This window comes from Gekko japonicus, unplaced genomic scaffold, assembly GCF_001447785.1.
Source record: "Gekko japonicus isolate JY-2015 unplaced genomic scaffold, Gekko_japonicus_V1.1 scaffold230, whole genome shotgun sequence".
Lineage (NCBI taxonomy): Eukaryota > Metazoa > Chordata > Lepidosauria > Squamata > Gekkonidae > Gekko > Gekko japonicus.
Genome location: NW_015161410.1, coordinates 1,348,729 through 1,369,006, shown reverse-complemented (window position 1 = coordinate 1,369,006; position 20,278 = coordinate 1,348,729). Strand labels below are relative to the sequence as shown.

At 43.7% G+C, this 20,278-nt stretch overlaps 1 protein-coding gene across 1 annotated transcript in view; it reads right to left on the bottom strand.

Moving 5' to 3' along the window:
* LOC107123499 (partitioning defective 3 homolog) overlaps nucleotides 1-20,278 on the bottom strand; it is a gene marked incomplete at its 3' end in the record, with an annotated part of 471,021 nt that overhangs the window by 119,201 nt on the left and 331,542 nt on the right. The window contains exon 5 of the mRNA XM_015426751.1: nucleotides 11,315-11,449. Within this exon, the coding sequence (XP_015282237.1) occupies nucleotides 11,315-11,449 (135 nt within the window). The remainder of the gene's footprint in view (nucleotides 1-11,314; nucleotides 11,450-20,278) is intronic.

The window sequence follows — 20,278 nt, the reverse complement described above, 5'->3', positions numbered from 1 at the left end:
GGTGAACTCCAGTACGTTGCCACGGGAGAAAAGAGTGGCAGCCAGTGGAAGGAAGAATCCCACTCCCTCTCAGCAGGGAGAAACAGAGAGGGAACAGGAGGCCCCTCCAAGAAAGGCTCCCAGCACTCAGGATGCTGTGGGTGAGATATTAAGGCAGGCCACCCTCCATGAGGTTTTTCTCCCAGAGACACAGACAGTGCCATCCAGAAGAATGACGTGGAAGCCCCAAGAAGCAGTCACTCACCTCATCAGTGAGATGATTGCTGTGGATGGCCAACCCTTCTCCCTCATGGAGGATGTAGCCTTTTGTCGGCTGTTGCAGCACCTGGCTCCCTGGTCCTCCATTCCCTTGTTGGAGGACCATGAGTCTTGCCCGTCATGCATCATTCCACAGTGGTGATGGTTGAGATCTCCAGAGCGCAAGGCAGAACCGTGCACTTCATGGAAGACCTCTGGAGCAGCCAGCAGCACAACTACCTCTCCCCCACCGCCCACTGGTGGCAACCAGAGGTCTTCCCTTTCTGGACTGTTGGGGCATGGCTGAAGTCCCAGGAGGGGACAGTCCTGCCACTGGGCTACAAAGTGGTTCTGCTCCATGCACAGGGGATGGATGCAGACTACATGGTACAAAACATCGCCACCTTGATACGTAGTAGCCTGAGGGAGTGGGTGGGTGGTGGCAACATTATCAGTGGCTACTTGGTCATGGACACTGGTGCCAACATGCTGCCAGCAGTTAAGGTTGTGCACCTCAAGGGCATTGTCTGCTTGGTACACATGCTTCACCTCAAGGTGAAAGATGCTCTGGGGCTGGGGAGCACTGACAAGGCCACCTGGGATGCTGCCACCCTTGAGATGCAGTCCTTGCTAGAGACCTGTCGGCACACTGCCCACTTCTCACACAGCATCGTCGTCTGACTGTCTGCTGCATGAGAGGCAGGGGGAGGGGATTAGCCTGTACACCCACTCATACTGGACTTACCCACCTGCTGGAATTCTACCTACACCATGATTGTGTGCTTGGTGCACCAGAACAACATGGTGCAGGATGTCATATCCTGCTTGACTATCCTGCATGGGGAAGAGGAACTCAGCATCAACAACAACTGGCTGACCCTTCCAGGATACCACTGACATGCTCTGCACCCATATTGCCAGCCTAGGGTAAGTCATCCCCCTGATTCAAGAGCTGGACTGGACACTGGCCTCTGCACTGGAGCCGGACCCTGAGTGGACAGCTGGTATCCCATGGGTCAGCAGAGAGACTGCAGGTGACCATCACCACCAGGTTACATCCTCACTGCAAGGAAGGAGAGTACAAGCTGTCCTATATCTGTGACCCCCAGATAAAGGCAGCATTGCTCTCCAGAATGCAGAGCTCATGCAGTGGAGTGGAAGTGTGAGTTCTGCAAAGAAGTGAGGAGGGTGCAGGCCAACAGACATGGCCAGAGGGAACAGCTGTTGTGGGGTTACTTTGGTGAGCCCCTGTCAGAACTGTTGTCATGTGTGCCTTTCTGTCATTTGAAATCTGCCTTTGGAGAATTGGGGGTGGCCCAGCCAGCTTGACAGGCACTTCTTTTCCTCAACAGAGCAGAAGAATTCACCACGGTTGATGTGCGTGCTCTGATCTGGACCTGTGTGTTTCAGCCCTGGGAGGGGGGCTGTGAGAGTTGTGGGCCCACTTTCCTTGCTTGTCTGTTGTGGCTGGGGTACCCGCCAAGTTGTCATAACACACGGAATTCACTGCCACCGGAGGTGGTGGCGGCTACAAGCATGGACAGCTTCAAGAGGGAACTGGATAAACATATGGAGCAGAGGTCCATCCGTGGCTATTAGCCACAAGGTATAGATAGGAACTCACAGGTTGGAGCAGGTGATGCACTGTATTCTTGGTGCTTGGGTGGGGGGCAACAGTGAGAGGGCTTCTATTTTATTTATTTTTTTAATTTTAACTTTTGGCTTGCTACCCCGCTCAAACCCCCCACAGGGGGTCTCTGAGCGGCTCTACAGTTAACCATTATCCCTTACCTAAGGCCACATATATAGGGGTGAGGACTGTCCTAACAGCACCCAGTGGAGGGACGTTCTGGGATGGCTCGTCGCTCGTTGGCACGGCTTCTTCTGACTTCTTTCCTCCGGTGGTGGTACAGCGGGCCTCTCTGGCAGTCGGAGTGCTTTTTGGTGCAGCTTTCGATTCTGTCCCTTTAAGGCTCCACCGCGCATGCGCCTTCCACGCTCCGACGTCTTCCTGGCTCTGCCTTTCCACCAGCATCCGGACCCTCGAAGATGTTATGCCTCCGTCGCCATCTTTCTTCCGCCGCTCACCGCCGCCGCCTCTCGCCATCGTTGCTCCACGGACCCCCCTCAACGGGGGGAGGGTGCCCCCTACCCTCTAAGATAGGTACCCATTGATCTACTTGCACTTCGGTGTTACATCGTGCTTTCGAACCGCTGGGTTGGCGAGGTTCTAGTGTTCTGGCCCCACTGCTGGACCTTCTGATGACACCTGGTGTTTTTGCCCACTGTGTGACAGAGTGTTGGACTAGATGGGCCACTGGCCTGATCCAACATTGGCTTCTCTTAAGTTCTTATGTCATGGTGTTACTTTGGGGCTCCTCGTCAGAACTCTGTGGATGTCTGCCTTTCTATCATTCCAAATCTGCCTTTGGAGAATTGGTGGTGGCCTAGCCAATTCTACATATGTTTTAATTCCTCTGGAAAGTAGAATACACACACTCTGGTTGCTGGGTGTGCTCTGGACAAGTGTGCTGAAAGCCGGGGAGGGTGTGTGTGTGAGAGTTGTGGGTATACTTCCCTTGACTGTCTTGTGTGGCTGAGGAGCCCCTGTCGGAACTCTGAGGATGTCTGCCTTTCTGCCCTTCGAAACCTGCCTTTGGAGACTGGGGGGGGGCTGCAAGCATAAGGTCTGGCTGGAGGGGGTCTGCCCTGGTGACATTTCCCTGTGAGTTTGATCTCACTGGCTTGTTCCTGAGCCATTCCATAGACTCCTGTAACTGCAGCTGTCTTTTGTAGCTGTGGAGATTTTTTTTTTTTGGGGGGGGGGTGTCAGCCCAGAAATGTAATCCACCCTCAACTTGGAGAGACTGTAGAGGAGTGGGCGGCATGGTGATGTTCCCTGTGTGTTTCCTCTGTGTAGCTTGGAGGGGGTACATTCTATACACTTTTCAACATGAGTCTAACATTTTTCCTAAGGGGCATCTTCTTTGGGAGGCCATAACTTGGACACCCTAAGTCCTATCTGCACATAACCTGGTGGGCATGTATAGGACAGTCAGATGGAGATCTCCTGTGAGTTTGATGCCTCTAGCTTGCACAGAGTATGTTCCATACACTCCTGAACCTACTGAACATGCACATGGCATTTCCCCAGAAAGCACTATCTTGGAGACACCTTCTTTTTTTTTGGGGGGGGGGGTGTAACTCAGACCCCATAAATCCAATCATCACCAAACCTGGATGACCAGTAGAGGACAGTCAACCAGAAATCCCCTGAGCATTTGGTGTCTCTAGCAAGCCAGTGGGGCCATTCTACCACACCCTGAAAAATTCATGACGGTTTATGGTTCATGAACCAGGCATGCCATGAACCATGAACCAAACCTTATTTTCCCACTTTATGCCCATCTCTAGGATGCACTCTTGTTTCTTTAGTATAATGAGTAACCAATGCCGCATTTCCCTTAAATCCCCCTTCTAACTATTTAGGATAGTGAACATGGAAACTATCAATGTCCACCTCTGAGGATAGTATGGCATTATTTAGAATATTAATGATACATTAATAGATAACAATCTAATATTAATCATCTCCATTTGAGCCCGCACTTAGAAAAGAGGAAATGTTTACAGCTCTGATTACAAAATGCAATAAAAATGTGAATGCTTCAGAATGTTTCCTTAATTTCTCAGATTTTCATGCAGAGTTTAAAAGTAAACATTTATGCAGGCAATAAGACAAATACTTGTTCTGTTTGTAATAAATCATTAAGGCATGAAATTGTCTACTATATCTTACTACCAACTTGGGATGCTCTCTATAAACTGGCAAAATAGAAACTGTGTTTCAATTCAAGTCTTCCAGGGTCTAAATACTGTTTTGTTTTTAAAACCTATTTAATCTAGTTTTAAATGAGCATTCATTTGTACTGAACCAACAGTGAAGGCTGAAAATTCCATCTAGAAATCTAATACTAATCACATCTCTATGTCCGCTAGAATTGCTGAGGGGGAGGGACTGGTAAAATCATGCAGAGATTACAATTTTATTCAATTATTGGCAGATGCTGCAAGCTACAGGTATAACCAAGGAAAGAAGCCAACAGCAGAAAACAAAAAAACAACTCTCCATAGGTTAGACTCTTCCCTTGCAAACTTATTTCAAATGTTCACTGTAATCCCTGTTTTCCCCAACATCAGCAGCTGCCTGCTGTGTCTACTGGCTGGCTGCTTAAGTTTTGCCGCCATTACAAATATTGACTTTTGATTCGCTATGCCTCAAAAAAGGGAGACTGACTATCCCTAAGAGTAGAGGGTAAAGGTTGCTTACTACCCTCCAAGAAAGATTTAAAGGGAAGATTTCAGAGGAACGTATAACATTAATTATGCAGCTATATATGTTGCTCTGACCTAGATTGCCCTGGCTAGCCCGGTCTCACCAGACCTTAGAAATTAAGTAGGGTCAGCCCTGGTTAGTACTTGGATGAGAGACCATCAAGGAAGTCCATGGTTACTATGCAGAGGCAGGCAATGGCAAACCACCTTTGAATGTCTCCTGCCTTGAAAACCCTTTGAAGTGACCATACCTCAGCAGTGACTTGATGGCACTTTCCACCACTATATGGCTGTTACAAAATAAATAAGGGACTGGATCCTACCAACTTTCTGCTAGACGTGGATTGCTCCTCCTCCTCATCTTCTTCTTCAACTCGAAGCCTTTTTTAAAATCCTCAAAGCTATGCCAGGGATTGGGAGACCTGTACAGGGCTCTTTTGTAGAAAAAGCCCAGCAGGAACTCATTAGCATAATAGGCCACACCGAACGGCAGAAACCCATTAGCATATTAGGCCACACCCCTGAAAGCACAGCTCATTAGCACATTAGGCCACACCCCCATGTTATCAGAAGTGTGGTTATCCAGCCACACCCACCTTTTGTTTGTTATTCTGTTTACCTTGTTTGTTGTCAAAACCCAGGGCCTTTTTTTGTAGCAGGAACTCCTTTGCATGTTAGGCCACACACCCCTAATGTAGCCAATCCTAATGAGTTTCTGCTGTTGGGTGTGGCCTATTATGCTAATTAGTTCCTGCTGGGTGTGGCCAACTTGGGAGCCAGCCGGAACTCCGTTCCTGTGCGTTCCTGCCCAAAAATAGCCCTGCGTGTTGACAAACAGCCACAAAGGATAAGGGTCCCATTGAGAAGAAAGCAAATCATGTGAGATCTTCATCCACCAGGATTTTGAATATAAATACTTATAAACTTTATTGCATTGGCTCAAAGCCTTAGTAAATAACATCCTCCAGGATTAACAGGACATTTCATCCAGTTCTGAACCATGGGAGAGTTGCAAAAAAGAACTCTGTCCCCTCTCATCAAAGCAGAAAACAAACCTGTTCCTCCACAATGCACATCTCTCTTAAACAGAGCAGCACAGAGATCCCAAAGAGCACAGCAGACACAGCAATACAGTAAAGCAAGTTCCTCAGCACTGAACACTGGTATGTTACTAGTTTTGATATAAAATGGTGGGGGCACAGCATCTTAAACCAGTCTTTAGACACTTAAAGTAGCCAGCCGACAGTGGCCAACAGATGCCAGGTTCTGTGGTGAAATGGCTAAAAAAAATCTAAGAAAATATGCATTTGTCCATGCCTTAAGAAACATCATTAGTCCTAGTACCAAAGTACTCATTTTGATGTGCACAGATCTATGTGGAATGAAAACTTCTATTTAGAGTGCAAGTATCTATAAGTTTGCGTGTCAGTAAATGGTAAGTCATTCAGATCATCTAGGATAGACCACTTCAAAGTGCACATCTGCTCACATAATTGATTTTTCTTCCATTAAAAAAAATTACTCCACATAGAGAACTAGTGCATTGTGGAGAAGGTTAGGCTACAGTCCTTTCCCTAACAACCTGGTTTTCTATGGTAGAAAGCAGCCCGAAGTGGTGGTACATCCCAAATACATATGCATGGCCACCGGGAGAAGTAGGCTTCTTGGTTGGTAGTATAGAGAAAACTTTCCCCCCAGCATTACATTGTTTCCAAGTGAACCATTTTATTTTTACTCACTGGATTTCTTAGGAAGGAGGTGTCATGGCTTGGTGATAAAGCATCTGCTTGGCATGCAGAAGGTCCCAGGTTCAATCCCCAGCATCTCCAGTTTAAAAGGACCAAGCAGTAGGTGATGTGAAGGTGCCTGAGACCCTCAAGAGCTTCTGCCAGTCTGAGTAGACAATACTGACTTCAATGGACCAAGGAGTCTGATTCAGCTTCATTTGAAGTAAAGGAGTGCATTTGAGAACAAATTGGGGGGGGGGGGGTGTCTTGGTTTAACCTATACCTTTTCACTGATGACCCCAACTACTCTGAATCAAGCTCTATCCCAGCCACTCTTGGCTATGCCAGTGCAGGAGCTTATGACAGTGATGACTGACACCGAGATTCGAAGTCTGGCTAATAGCCTGTTAGTTGCAATAATCTCAAAACACAGAACTTGCAAAATGTTGTGATTGCTTCACAACCATCATTTTGGAAAAAACACTACATGAATAATATGGGGAAGGGGGCATTTCAGACGGATTAAACAGCATTGTATGCCACGAATATAATTTGACGAAAGGTTGTGTAAAACTGTACAAAATAGCTAGCAGAACACACATTTAGACTGGAAACTGATGAGTGCATTATTAGTATGCCGGAGGATATGAAGAAGCAGATTTAGCTTGCTTCATTTTATGGGCTATAATGGGCATGAAACTATAATCCCATACCGTTCATCCTTACACTCCGAGAAGCGTTTTATGATGCAAACTGATCCCTGTATTCAAGTACATATTACTAACTGGCTAGTACTGATGTTACTTTCTGGTTCACAGAACTTCAAAAGATGGACTGCCAATTATTTCACATTACTGGGAATTGTGATCATGTACCGACAAGTGGATAAAAAAACAACACCCTGCAAGCTCTTTCACATCTTTCTTCAGCTACCAAATATGGAGGTCCAGAATAGTGTGATGAGAAGCAGCAATTTCTCTAATAAGACTCGGCTCAGTTCTCTTAATAAGTCCCTTTTTACAGCCTCTTGAGACTTCCTTAAGAATAAACTTGCTCATAATGGCAGTCAGAAGTCATAAATTGTGATACAAAATGATGCAAGGACAATGAGCGTTCTCAGTGAAAATATGCAAAAAAAAAACCCATGGCTTCCACAGGAAAGGAAATTTAACCTTCTGTCCCTTCCACAAAACAAATGTCACCAGAGAAATATTTATTGCATGAAGATAGAAGGTTAGTGGTTTGATGTCACTGACAGAGTTACCACCACAGTTTATATTACTGGTAGTAAAATGAACTCTTTTGCTATACCTAAATGTTATCTTTGAACACGCAGAACAAACCTGGTTAGAGTAGATGTACAAATTATGCTTATTGGCATCATGCAAATATGCCAGTCAGGGAGCCTGTTAAATTGCTGGTTTCCAAAATGTGCTAATCAAATCCAGTCAGGTTTTAATGGACTGCAAACAAGATACTCACCACATTTCCTCTCCCACTACCAAGCTGCCAAATTCTCATAAGACAGCCCCCTACTGGATCATTCCAAGAGTCCATCAAGGCCATTATGTTTCCAACAATAACCAGCCAGATGCTTCTAACAAAACACACACACACTTGTGGTATACTGCCTCTGATCATGGAGGTCCCATTCAGCTACCATGGCTAATAGCTATTGACAGACCTATCTTCCATAAATTTGCCTTATTCCTAATGACGGTCATCATCATTTCCTCTCCTAGACAATTCCATAAATTAAGTTATGCAGATCTTCTGTCTGTCCAATCAGGTATAGCAGTTGACCCTAATCGCTAGTATTATGGGTAGGGAGGGGGAAAAACCCCTCTCCATCCACATTCTCCGCAAGATTCATTATTCTGTCTAAATAATATGGCCTCCAGTCAATTAATACTTTATATGTAGTGAAAAGATCCAGGTCTTGATAATTTTGTTTGAACTTAGTTCAAGTATACAGCATCCTTTTTAAGACAGAGAAACTAGGAATTGTACATGAATCCCAAAGGGATTTTTTTTAATAAAGGATTTTAATACTCCTTGTTTTATTTTCAGTCTTCTTCCTGATAATAAGAGCTGCCTTCCTCCCTACCTACTGCATAATGGCCAGATGTTTTCACCGAAGGAGTAATCATGACTCCAAGATCTCTGTCCTGGATAACCAGTTGGTTCAGCACCCATTGTTATATATGTGAGTTGAGAACCTAGCAGCTTGTATGTGAAGATGGGATTTTGCCCCACAATGTGCCCAAGTTTTACACTTCCATTTGCCACATTATTCATCATTCACCCAATTCAGCCTTTTAGATCACTCCACCGCACATCATATTTTCCAAACAAGGAGATGGCAAGCCAGTTCAGGAGCAGCATGCACTGATTTGACTTTGTTCCAAGTAAAGCCCACTCTCAACTGACTGCATGCCCAAGACACACACACATAGTAATCTGGGCCTCAGCAAGTGCCCAACATTGCTAACTGCTAGCACTGGCAGTGGCATTCACATAAAGCAACAGGCAGGCAATACTTCTGCCTTATCATTCTATCTGAACATACGTGTGAACTGTCCCCTGTTATTTCTTTCTATTCGCCATCCCCACCGCACAAACACAGCTGAAGTTAAACTGCATGCAGGATCTCCCCACAATGGTCCTTGGTGAGGAGAGCTGTGGGAAGGAGGAGAGGCAGCACAGAAGAGAGCAGGCACAAGACTAACTTCTCTCTGGCTATATTCATAGAATTGAACCTGAAAAGACCCAATGTGTTTACTCAGGGGTCATTTCCAGCAGGAGCGCACAGGTGCAGAGCTCCAGCAGTAAAGAGCCCAGGGGGCGGGCACATGCAACAAGCCCCACCCCCTGCTCCCAGCAGCCCTCAGTCAGAGCAAGAAGCAGCCAGGTACGTTGCAGAGCCTCCCCCCGGCCCCCCAGCCCAAAACCCTCCAGTGGCACCTTTAAGACCAAGTTTTATTCAGGTACAAGCTCTCCCTCCTCTGTGAGGGCAGATCTGCACGTTCTCTCCCCCCCCCCCCATAACTAGCAATCCAAGAGAGTCGGGTGAAGCCTGAGCGGGGGGGGTTGCCTTCTGACACTTCTAGTGATGTCAGGGGGGGTGGCATATGCAAATAAGTTATGCTAATGAGTTGTGCTAATGAGCTCCTGCCCCTCTTTTTCCACGAAATGACCCCTGTGTTTACTGTACAAAAAAGAGAGCCCTACACATGATTCACTTAACATTCAAGATTCAAGATAACTAATGACAGACAAAAGTAGCCTGGGCAACATGGAGAACTGTGAGTGTAAAAGGGTTTTAGAGAATAAAAAAGTAAAGTATTAAAATCAGATCCCGACTTGTATTCAGTCTGTCGACTACAAGTCTCATCCTCGCCCTCCACAGTGCCGTGCTCCATTCTGCTCTCATTATGGGTTTTCCTTCCACTATTCATGCCCTGTTAAACAGTTTCAGTTTAATTAATTATCCCACTGATATGAAATCACCAAAGGATCCTTCTTTTCTAGGTACATGCACACTCATTAACATCAAATTTAATAGATCATTAAAAAAGTGCCCACAAAATCTTTTCACAGATTTTTTTAAAAAAGAGAAGAGATGAAAATCAGTTAACTAACATAATAAAAGCACGTTTAGATATCACTGCTTCTGTCTCTATAGTAATTTTGCCCTTTTAAAAAAAATTAAGGTCTCATTAAAAGCTTCAGGGTCAGAATAGCACAAAATACAAATCTGCTTAAAATATATTAGAATATGCAAATGAAAGCCATTTTCTTAGAAGGTCACCATTAAGACTCACGATTTAGCTCTGAGACCGAACTTTAATTTTAACTGCAACAATAAGAAACGAATAACTATGGATAAAGATTTTTTTTTAAAGAATCATGAGTGACAGCTCTGTAAACTCAGACAAAAAAGCTCAGGAGGGTGCACCACAGGAGTTCTCTAAATGCTAGAGGCATGGAAAATATTCAGAAGATATGAACTGTCTAGAAAGTTGTAGAATATATTTTCTTGAAGGTTGGATGGGAGATCCATAATGTGTCCTGTATTAAGGCCTAAAGCACATGATCAGCCCTTGTATGATATATCTATTGCTAAACTATACAATTTCATAGTACAGAGAAGGAGGCATGTATTTGAATGCCCCCACTGCTCATTCAATGTATGGGAATATTCATGTACGACGTCAGCATTTTCCATGGTTAATACCTTGCTTCCCCCCCCCAAAAAATGAATCCTTTGCTTCTATTTTGTGAAGGATGGCTGCACACCAGTGAATACATTGTTCTGCTAATGCTTGCCAGCATGGATTTTCTTTCTTAGGGGTAACACACAATTTGCGGTCTTCCATTTCTTGTAACAACTTAAATCCTGAGCTGATGCATTAAGAAGTAAATTCACTGCTCCATATAAGCAAATTCTTTCTGAAAGACTTACTGGTATCATAAAACCAACAACTTAGTAGACTATTTAGTCTAATTTCCTAGCCTAAAAGCCAAACCACATGATCAGCAGATCATGAGATGTATCCATGGCTTAGATAGGACTACTTCAGACCAGAAGTAGGGGAACTGAATGTTCCATCAAGTAAAAATTTACCTGATCATATAAAATAAATATGTTTGAGGGAAAAGCTATGCTAGAAGCTTCCCTTCATGTCTGGCCTAAAAGTATTCCTTCAAGTGGTCATTGCTCAGAGCTGGGGACGCCAATTTCAATACTCTTAAATCATGGCTGTGGCCACTGTTGACCATCACAAGAACCCCAGCCCTTCCGATGTTCATAACCAGCATAATTGTTTTAAGAATACAGTTGTGCAAACAAAAGCATCCAAGCTCAATTACCTCCATGTAAGCTAAATACATGAGCCAACTTCAGAGGACGGCAGAAGACAGGAAGGCCTGGCGTGATCTGGTCCATGGGGTCGCAAAGAGTCGGACTTGACTGTGATGAACAACAACAAAAAGCTAAATACACCAGTAGTTACCTGTTCTTGCCTCTCCAGCCATTTATCTACCATGGGATGTGTGGCACTTAGTGATGAGCGAGCATTGTCCCTCTGAAACTGGTTAGATGACCAGCTGCTGGTGTCCCGAGGGAGGCTTCTATAATTTTCATCTTTCTGTTCCAAAACAAAGAAAGAGGTACTATAAGAACATAAGAACATAAGAGACGCCAATGTTGGATCAGGCCAAAGGCCCATCCAGTCCAACACTCTGTGTCACACAGTGGCCAGAAATACCAGTGCCATCAGGAGGTCCAGCAGTGGGGCCAGGACATTAGAAGCCCTCCCACTGTTGACCCCCCCCAAGCACCAAGAAGACAGAGCATCACTTGCCCCAGAGCCCCTAGCTATACCTTGTGGCTAATAGCCACTGATGGACCTCTGCTCCATATGCTTATCTAATTCCCTTTTGAAGCCGTCCATGCTTGTAGCACCCACCACTTCCTGTGGCAGTGAATTCCATGTGTTAATCACTCTTTGGGTGAAGAAGTACTTCCTTTTATCCGTTCTAACCCGACCGCTCTGCAGTTTCATGGAGTGCCCACGAGTTCTTGTATTGTGAGAAAGGGAGAAAAGTACCTCTTTCTTTACCTGCTCTTTCCCATGCATAATCTTATAAACCTCGATCATGTCACCCCTCAGTCGTCTTTTCTCCAAGCTAAAGAGCCCTAAGCGCTTTAACCTTTCCTCATAGGGAAAGTGTTCCAACCCTTTTATCATTCGAGTTGCCCTTTTCTGCACTTTTTCCAAAGCTATAATATCCTTTTTAAGGTGTGGTGCCCAGAACTGCACACAGTATTCCAAATGAGGTCTCACCATTGATTTATATAGGGGCATTATTATATTGGCTGATCTGTTTTCAATACCCTTCCTAATAATCCCCAGCATAGCATTGGCCTTCTTTATTGCAGTCACACACTGTCTCGACATTTTCAGTGAGTTATCCACTACAACTCCAAGATCTCTCTCTTGCTCAGTCTCTGCCAGTTCAGACCCCATCAATGTGTATTTATATTTAGGATTTTTGGCTCCAATGTGCATCACCTTGCACTTGGCCACATTGAACCCCATTTGCCATGTTGACGCCCACTTGCCCATCTTTGACAGATCCCTTTGGAGTGCCTCACAATCCTCACTGGTTTTCACCACCTTGAACAACTTTGTATCATCCGCAAATTTAGCCACTTCACTGCTTACTCCCATCTCCAAATCATTAATGAACAAGTTAAAAAGCAGTGGACCAAGTACTGATCCCTGTGGTACCCCACTGCTTACCACCCTCCACTGAGAAAATTGCCCACCTACACTCACTCTCTGTTTTCTATGAACTAGCCAGTTTTTGATCCATAAAAGGACTTGTCCTTTTATCCCATGATTTTTGAGCTTGCTTAGGAGCCTTTGATGAGGAACTTTATCAAAAGCTTTCTGGAAGTCAAGGTAAATAATATCTATTGGATCCCCCTTGTCCACATGTTTGTTCACCCCCTCAAAGAACACTAATAGGTTAGTGAGACAAGATCTTCCCTTACAGAACCCATGTTGAGTCTGCCTCAATAGGTTTTGTTCATCTATGTGCCTACTAATTCTTTCCTTAATAATGGTTTCCACCAATTTACCCGGTATCGACGTCAGACTGACTGGCCTGTAATTTCCCGGATCTCCTCTGGAACCCTTTTTAAAGATGGGAGTGACATTAGCTACCTTCCAATCCTCAGGAATGGAGGCAGATTTAAACTATCTTTTAGAAGGCAAGACATCTAAACTATCTTTTAGAAGGCAAGACACAAACATGCAGACGGTTGTTGCTCCTCTTCTTTTTAACAGATGATACAAAGGAGACAGTCTAGGAAGAAAAAATCATTCACAATTTAACTAAACAGCTTTGTTTACAGTTCCAGGGCCTTCGATCTGTATATGACACTAAGCTGTGTCTTCCAGGAACTGTTAAGATACTGAACATGAGTGTAGAAAATGCCACACTCATAAATTTCTAATTTGTAGTGGTTATATATGCCCAGAAGCTGCAGTGCTTTATCATTGTCAAGGCTGTCTGAAGTCAAACAAGGAAGAAGGCAGCTAAGTCAGGCAATTTATTTATCCTATCCTCCCTTCAGTTGGTTCAGGGCGGTCTGTATCTGTCTCCCTTTTTCCATTTTACCCTCACAAAGACCCTGCAAGGAAGGTTAGGCTGAGAGAGTATGACTGGCCCAAGGACACACAGTGGCAAAGGATTCAATAGAGAGGGGTTTTGAACCTGGGACTCCCACATATTAGTCCAGCTCTCTAACCACTATGATGTGCCAGCTCATGTTCAAGCAGATGTAAGAAGTCAGGTATTACTGCATGTTTAAGACAGCAGTACTCACTCCATAGCTCCCTATTTGCAATTACTATCAACCCAATTACTTCCAACACTGGCATGAAGTCCATACATTGGGGAGGCTCACAGTTTACCTATTCTTTGGCAACAGCTGTTTCAAGGTGGGAACAACCTATGAACCATAAGTCCCATTGAGTCAGGGCCTTGCACAGTTTCTGAAATATGGGGCAGGTGCCAAATTGAGTTAGAATGCTCATAAGAGCCACCAGCAGCGTGCCATAGAGCCACATGTGGCTCCCATGATCTAAAAGATGCTCAGAAAGGGGATCCCCTCCACCAATGTGGTAACTTTACAGGACCTGATGAAATGTTTACCAGCCCCTTGTGCCATTAGACGCCTACACTTAGCCTGTTGCAATGCCACATCCTTGGCAATGCAGAAACTCAGCAGACAGAAAGCAACTATGTCCCTCCCAAAGAAAGCTTCTACAGTCACATAGAGTAAGGCACTGCTAGAGTAACTGTTTTCTTACAGGAGGACTAGTACAACGTCTGTGGTATTGTGCTGTTCTCAGCAGTGGCATACACAAAGTACTGGCATAACAGCAAAAATCTGCATTAAGGAGCAACAACCTCCATCACCATGCTTGAGGCAGCCCTGTCACAAAGTTTGGCAGAGTGTTGAGATATGACATGGACACTTGGGAGACAATTTACCAACAAGGTAGTCTAAAGATGTTGCAGCCTACACACAGCAAGTTATACAATGCAGTCATAACATTTGACAGCAAACTTAACATTGACCAACAGTCTACCAGGCAACCTCGCCACATACAGCACACTGTTGTCACTACAGCAATACAATGGCTTTGCTCAGATGCTATGTAAGTGAGCCTGGGGGCTTCTTGGATTTACATGTTTCCCTTATCTTTCCTCCCACACACATAGCCATTACATTTATGGCACATTATATTTGCATCAAATCCAGCACACCAGAGTTGCACTTTCCATGAAACCAAGATTCTGGAGGTAAGCGCAAATCAGACTTTGCCAGTTTGGAGATAACATCTTTTTTTTGTAAAAGTGAAACTCATTTTTTGTGGCCTCTAGAGAAGACAGTAAGGAGTACGCAAGCCTCAGTATCATCCATGTACAGACCAACCACCGTTTGCCATTCCATCTGAGCTAAGCCAAGCACTTACATGTGGATCTCTACAGGCAATATACAAAGACAGCTGTGTTTATACCCTACCTAATACACATGTGGTTCCCTGCATCACCCTAAAGCTCAAGACCACTATAAATATAAAAACTGGCTTAAGATTTTATTAAAAGGCACAACAGGGGAACAACTGGCAAAGTCAAAAGTCACAGGAATCTCTGCCTCTCTAAAGTACAAAGGCAGCTGGCCTGGATTTTAATAGTCATCCAAAGGCCTTTGCTAGAAATGGCAGGTCACGTGCAGCAACCGCATATTGCTTCTCACTCCATTTCCTCTTTGTGTCAGAAACAGATTTGCAATTGCTAAGCGCCAAGAACAACTATTTAAATCATTTGAGGTGGTGCAATGCTAAAGCAAAATCACAGTTGGGAGGAGAAATATGACTTGACGTGAAGGAAAACCACTCTAAGCCATAAGTTATTGAGGCGACCTTGTCATATGACAGGCCTTTAGCTGTTCGGAATGAGCAGACGAGCATCCCTGTAAGAGAGGGCAATAAGAGGGGAGTTTGCATTCTCTCCCGTACCTTACTGTCACAGGTAACTCCCTTAATGTATGGAACAGCGATTACAATTTTCTAAGTATATTCTTAAACAGGATCACAGAATCCACCCGATGCAAAAATTGCTCTCCCTGCAGCCTCCATTAAAACTACTCCAAGCAGAGAACAAAAATAGAAACAGTTAACTCACATAGCTACCTAAGATCAACACGTAATTATGGACTACGGTCTACTCCTGCAGAACTTGCTGTATATATTTCTGTGTGAATACAGCAGCCAAGTTCTTAATGAGCTAGTGAATCTGTGTCTGGGCAACATACTAAAGGTGAGGCTCTCCATTACAAATGCTCCCTAAAAAAGAATCTGTTTACAGAGAAAGCCAACCCATCAGAGAATGGGGCTTTCCCCTAGCTTTCTCCTTGAAAGGTAGTTTTCCATGTGCAGGGACTTTTTAATACAAAGGACAACGATTATTAGTACCTCAATGAGAACTCAGACTTAATCCATACCAAGCCATCTGAAAATAAGTATTTCAGCACATGGGCCTCACAAAACCCTCCCAGCATTTACGAAATAAAATAGCTGCACTTACGAAAATTGGTTGGCTTGCCAGGGACTGATGCAGATATGTGAATTAAAACTAGCACTGAGGGAGCAGGAAGAGGCCACAGACCCATCCCATCCCCTCCCATTTCATCATCCCGTCCAATGCTCTATAGGGCCAGAGTTACATATAACTGCTGCCAACCTAGGTTATGTTGCTGTATACCAAAGAGGAAAAGTGGACTGTAAATACCAATTGCAAATTAGAACCCACTGATTAAATAAATTAGAGTGATGGGTGTTCGTGCTTCAAGGCTGCCCCACACAAAGCAGTCATGCTGCATTAAGTTTCAAAGAGCTCCCTTACAACACCACTTGTCACATTTCATTGGTTCGCTGAGCACAACAACTGCTACTTCTGGTTTTCCTTTTATTCCCTTGATTGAGAGAATTTTATTGACTTGCGGTGGTTGTGGTTGCTTAAATTTTGACTAATTTGTATTACTTTCCTTAGAATTTTAAGAGTTTTAGAAGCCACTCTGGAGATTTTGCATGGGAAAGTGGGATAATAACACTTGCTTGGATCCCCTGAAGAATTTTCACAAGTGTAAGGGGGGCATTTTTTTGCAGCTCCCCCTCCCCGCACACTCCTGATACTTTTCTTGGATGTCCACTGTGCACCCGCACACCTGGAGCAGCAGCATTTCCATGTACTATGCAAAACCAAGCTAGGGCTTTTCAATGCGGGCAGTAGGATAGAACTGGACAAAACGATTCACAAAGTCACTTGGATAAATTATTAAAGACTGCAGGTCTGTGCTACTGGGTATAATTTGCTGTAAATTGGATCCTACTGTATAATTTCCCTTCATTTAATGTGTCATGTTAACACTTGTGCTTTGCTTCAGTTCTGTTATTTTAGAATTCTGGTTGGTTCTACTACCCAAATCCTATTCCATTGTTTAACAGATGTCTCATTCTGTTGATTTTATTGACTCTGAATAATCCACTTTGAGTGCCAGTGAGAAAGGTGGACTATAAATACATAAATAAATATAAATAACATAAATAAATTTTGGACTGCAGCAGGCATGGAGGTTGCAATGGACTTGTTAATTGCTGGGTTGTATTCTCCCTGGCTCCCTTCCACTGCAAATTGCAGGCAATGAGGAGACAGAGCTCTTCAACTTAGTCCAATGTGTCATAATGTTTGAATGTATGCACTGTAAAAATTGGTGTTAGTTTCTGTCCAAGTAGCTGGGATTCTTAACCCTATTCCAATTCCAGCTAAAAAAAACCCTGTTACTGGGAAAGAGGTTCACCTCAGTTAATTAAGGCGCCTGTATTCAGCTCATCATAACTAACAGGGGCTACCTCAAGCCACTGCCTTCATCCTCCACATAGCTTGTGGAGAAATAAGAGAGGAAACCCATGGAAATTCTTTAAATTAAGGTGACCACCAGGGTTAAAAAGAAAACTCTCATTACTTCAAGAGCTGCAGCTGAGAGCCTCACAAGAGGGGCTACTGACATGGATCATTGGTTACAATTAAATGCTCCAGTTCTGAAAAAGATTTTCTACATATACCTTGGGATGCCTATGGGCATGTGGGGTGTTGTAATATTCGTAATGGGAATTGATCATGATTCATGCTAGAGTTGTCAGATCACAATGGTTACAAGCATTGCTTTGCCAAAGCAGGTTTTGCTGCACTTTTAAAAGAATTCTGAAGCCATGCAGTACTCAAAGTTGGTGGCGATTTCCCTGCTGAATCCCACCCCCCAAGATAATCTGATAATGTGTTTTTGCTGTACTTGCAACAGACAATAAGCATGGTAATCAGAAGGTGGCGGGGGGTCCATATATTTCTAAGGAGAACAGCTTTACAGTTTTGCAAACTGTTTTAGCATCTTGACTATTAGTGTACAGTTAAAAGTTTCTGGTAGCATCTACACAGGCAATGTGTCCTAAGATTATGCATTTGCCTCCCCCTTTCCATCTCATTTTGGGATTAAAGGCATTATAGATAATGATTGCCAAGTCTATGCTATATCATAATGAATAATTTAATATGGATTTGTCCCACTCTAAACTGCAAGTAAAGTGTTCTTGCACTACTTTTTTTTTTTTTTTTGCATTTGGATTTCATGGTACAATGTAAAGACCAAATATCTGTTTCTTTTTATCTCAGTACCATAGTCAGGAATCTCATGCAGATATGCCAGCAAGAAGGAAGGAAAGAAGAGGTAAGGAGAAAACAAGCTGAAGCCAAAATCTGGTTTGAGGATGAAGCAGAAGAAGTAGCTGAGATCTCTACTTCACTAAGGTGCCAGCACGGTAATTCACAGCCCTTTAAGGCAAGTAGTTCATTTACTTAGAGATTCTGTTAAGCTCCCTTCCTACTTTGATTTTTATACCTTTGGTGTTCAGAAAGCAAAATTTCTTCTTTTTGTTATGGCTAGATATGCTGTATCATCTGATACGATGTACAAGGAAGAGGTTTAATTATTTGTTTTTAACGAGAGATTTACCATTCAATTTATACCAAATAATACTTTAATGAATATTTGGTTTCTGACAAAGGGAGCTCTGACTTTCGAAACCTTATACCCTGCTGTTGGTCTCTAAGGAGCTCCTGGACTCAAATCTAAATATTTGTACTTTAACAAAGTGAATTTATGAAAAATGTGATTCATACAGTTTTGCTATAGTGACAATTATTTCTTTTTTAAAAATCAATGAGCTTTTAGAAGAAGAGATTGGATTTATACCCCGCCCTTTGCTACCCAAAGGTGTCTCAGAGTGGCTTACAAACTCCTTTCCCTTCCCCTCCCCACAACAGGCACCCTATGAGGTAGGTGGGGCTGAGAGAGCTATCAGAACTATGGCTTGCCCAAGGTCATCCAGCCAGGTGCAAGTGGAGGAGTGGGGAATCAAACCCGGTTCTCCCAGATTAACCACCACACCAAATGACTAGAAAGTCATTTGAAAGAGCAGAAAAGTATGGATGATGCAGGATGGAATATTTTAAACATATTTGTGGCAAGTACACAAGCCCAAGATGGCATGACTAACGTGAGCAGGTTCAGTATCTGTACTGCTTGAGTAGGAATGGGTTCAGAGTTTGCACCTGGGAGAGGAGGCAAGATTTTCAAAGGGTATCTTCTCCTACATATTCTGTGGCCAGGACTAGAATGCTAACTCCCACTTTACTATGTGGGGATGAGCTAGCCTTTGACTAACTGTCTTCAGCATCATTTTATCTAACCAATGAACCATAGAACCAATGAGATGAGGGCTGAACTACCAGTCCTGCATTTTACCAAAACAGATTTTAATGTGCTGAAAAGGTATTTCTGTGAAGGAAAATAAAAACTGCTCGCCACTTACATTTGTAGGTTTCACTAACAAGAACAGTTGAAATGAGAGGGGGGGGGGGGGGGGAGAACACCTAACAGTTTTTTATGACCTTTGAGACAAAGGCCAGTCTGAGGAAATGCTCTTTACTCAGCATGTCACGCAGGTTCTTCAAGGCTTCCTCTATAATGGGAACATGGAGACTAATTGTGTCCGTCAGCGAGTGACTTGTTACAAGTGTTTGTATATATTAAAAGAGACGGACACCATTGCTTGGCAGTGTCTCTTCCCCTCTGGGCAGGCTCAGTTTATTTTATCATTCTACAGTGCAATTTAACACACTGCCTATTTCCAGATGATTTCAGAGCCACGACCTTGCAAACTAAAGCAGACAAGACAAGTGTCAGCCATGAGACATCCTTTAACCCAGGAACTGGCTCCATCAGCACAATACCAGAGCTCCATTTATCTTTGATTTAGGCAATCATAAAGAAAACCAGCACAGAGCTACAAGACCATTCCAAAGCAGATCAACCCTTCAGGCAACTCTAGAGAGAGAATAGTAAAACAGAAAACATATTTTTAAGAAAATTAATTTCGTATCATCAGAAAGACAAGGCAGGAAGGAGGAAACATTTCCCTTCACATCCAAGCAAGGAAAATGGGGGACCTGATTATTTACATTCTGCACCTACGAGAGAGACATGTGTAAAAAGATGACTATCCGTTACACATTCTGATCACTGAAAGCCTTCAGAAAATGCTTTGTCTCTACAGATATATTAATGGAACGAATCTATGATGCAGAAAGGATTATCACGATAGCAATGCAGTCAGAAAGCAGCACTATATTTAATTAGTAAAGGTAAAGGTTTCCTTGCTCGAAAGCCAGCCAAATCCGACTCTAGGGTTGCGGTGCTCATCTCCGTTTCAAAGCCGAAGAGCCAGCGCTGTCCAAAGACATTTCCGTGGTCATGTGGCCGGCATGACTAAACACCAAGG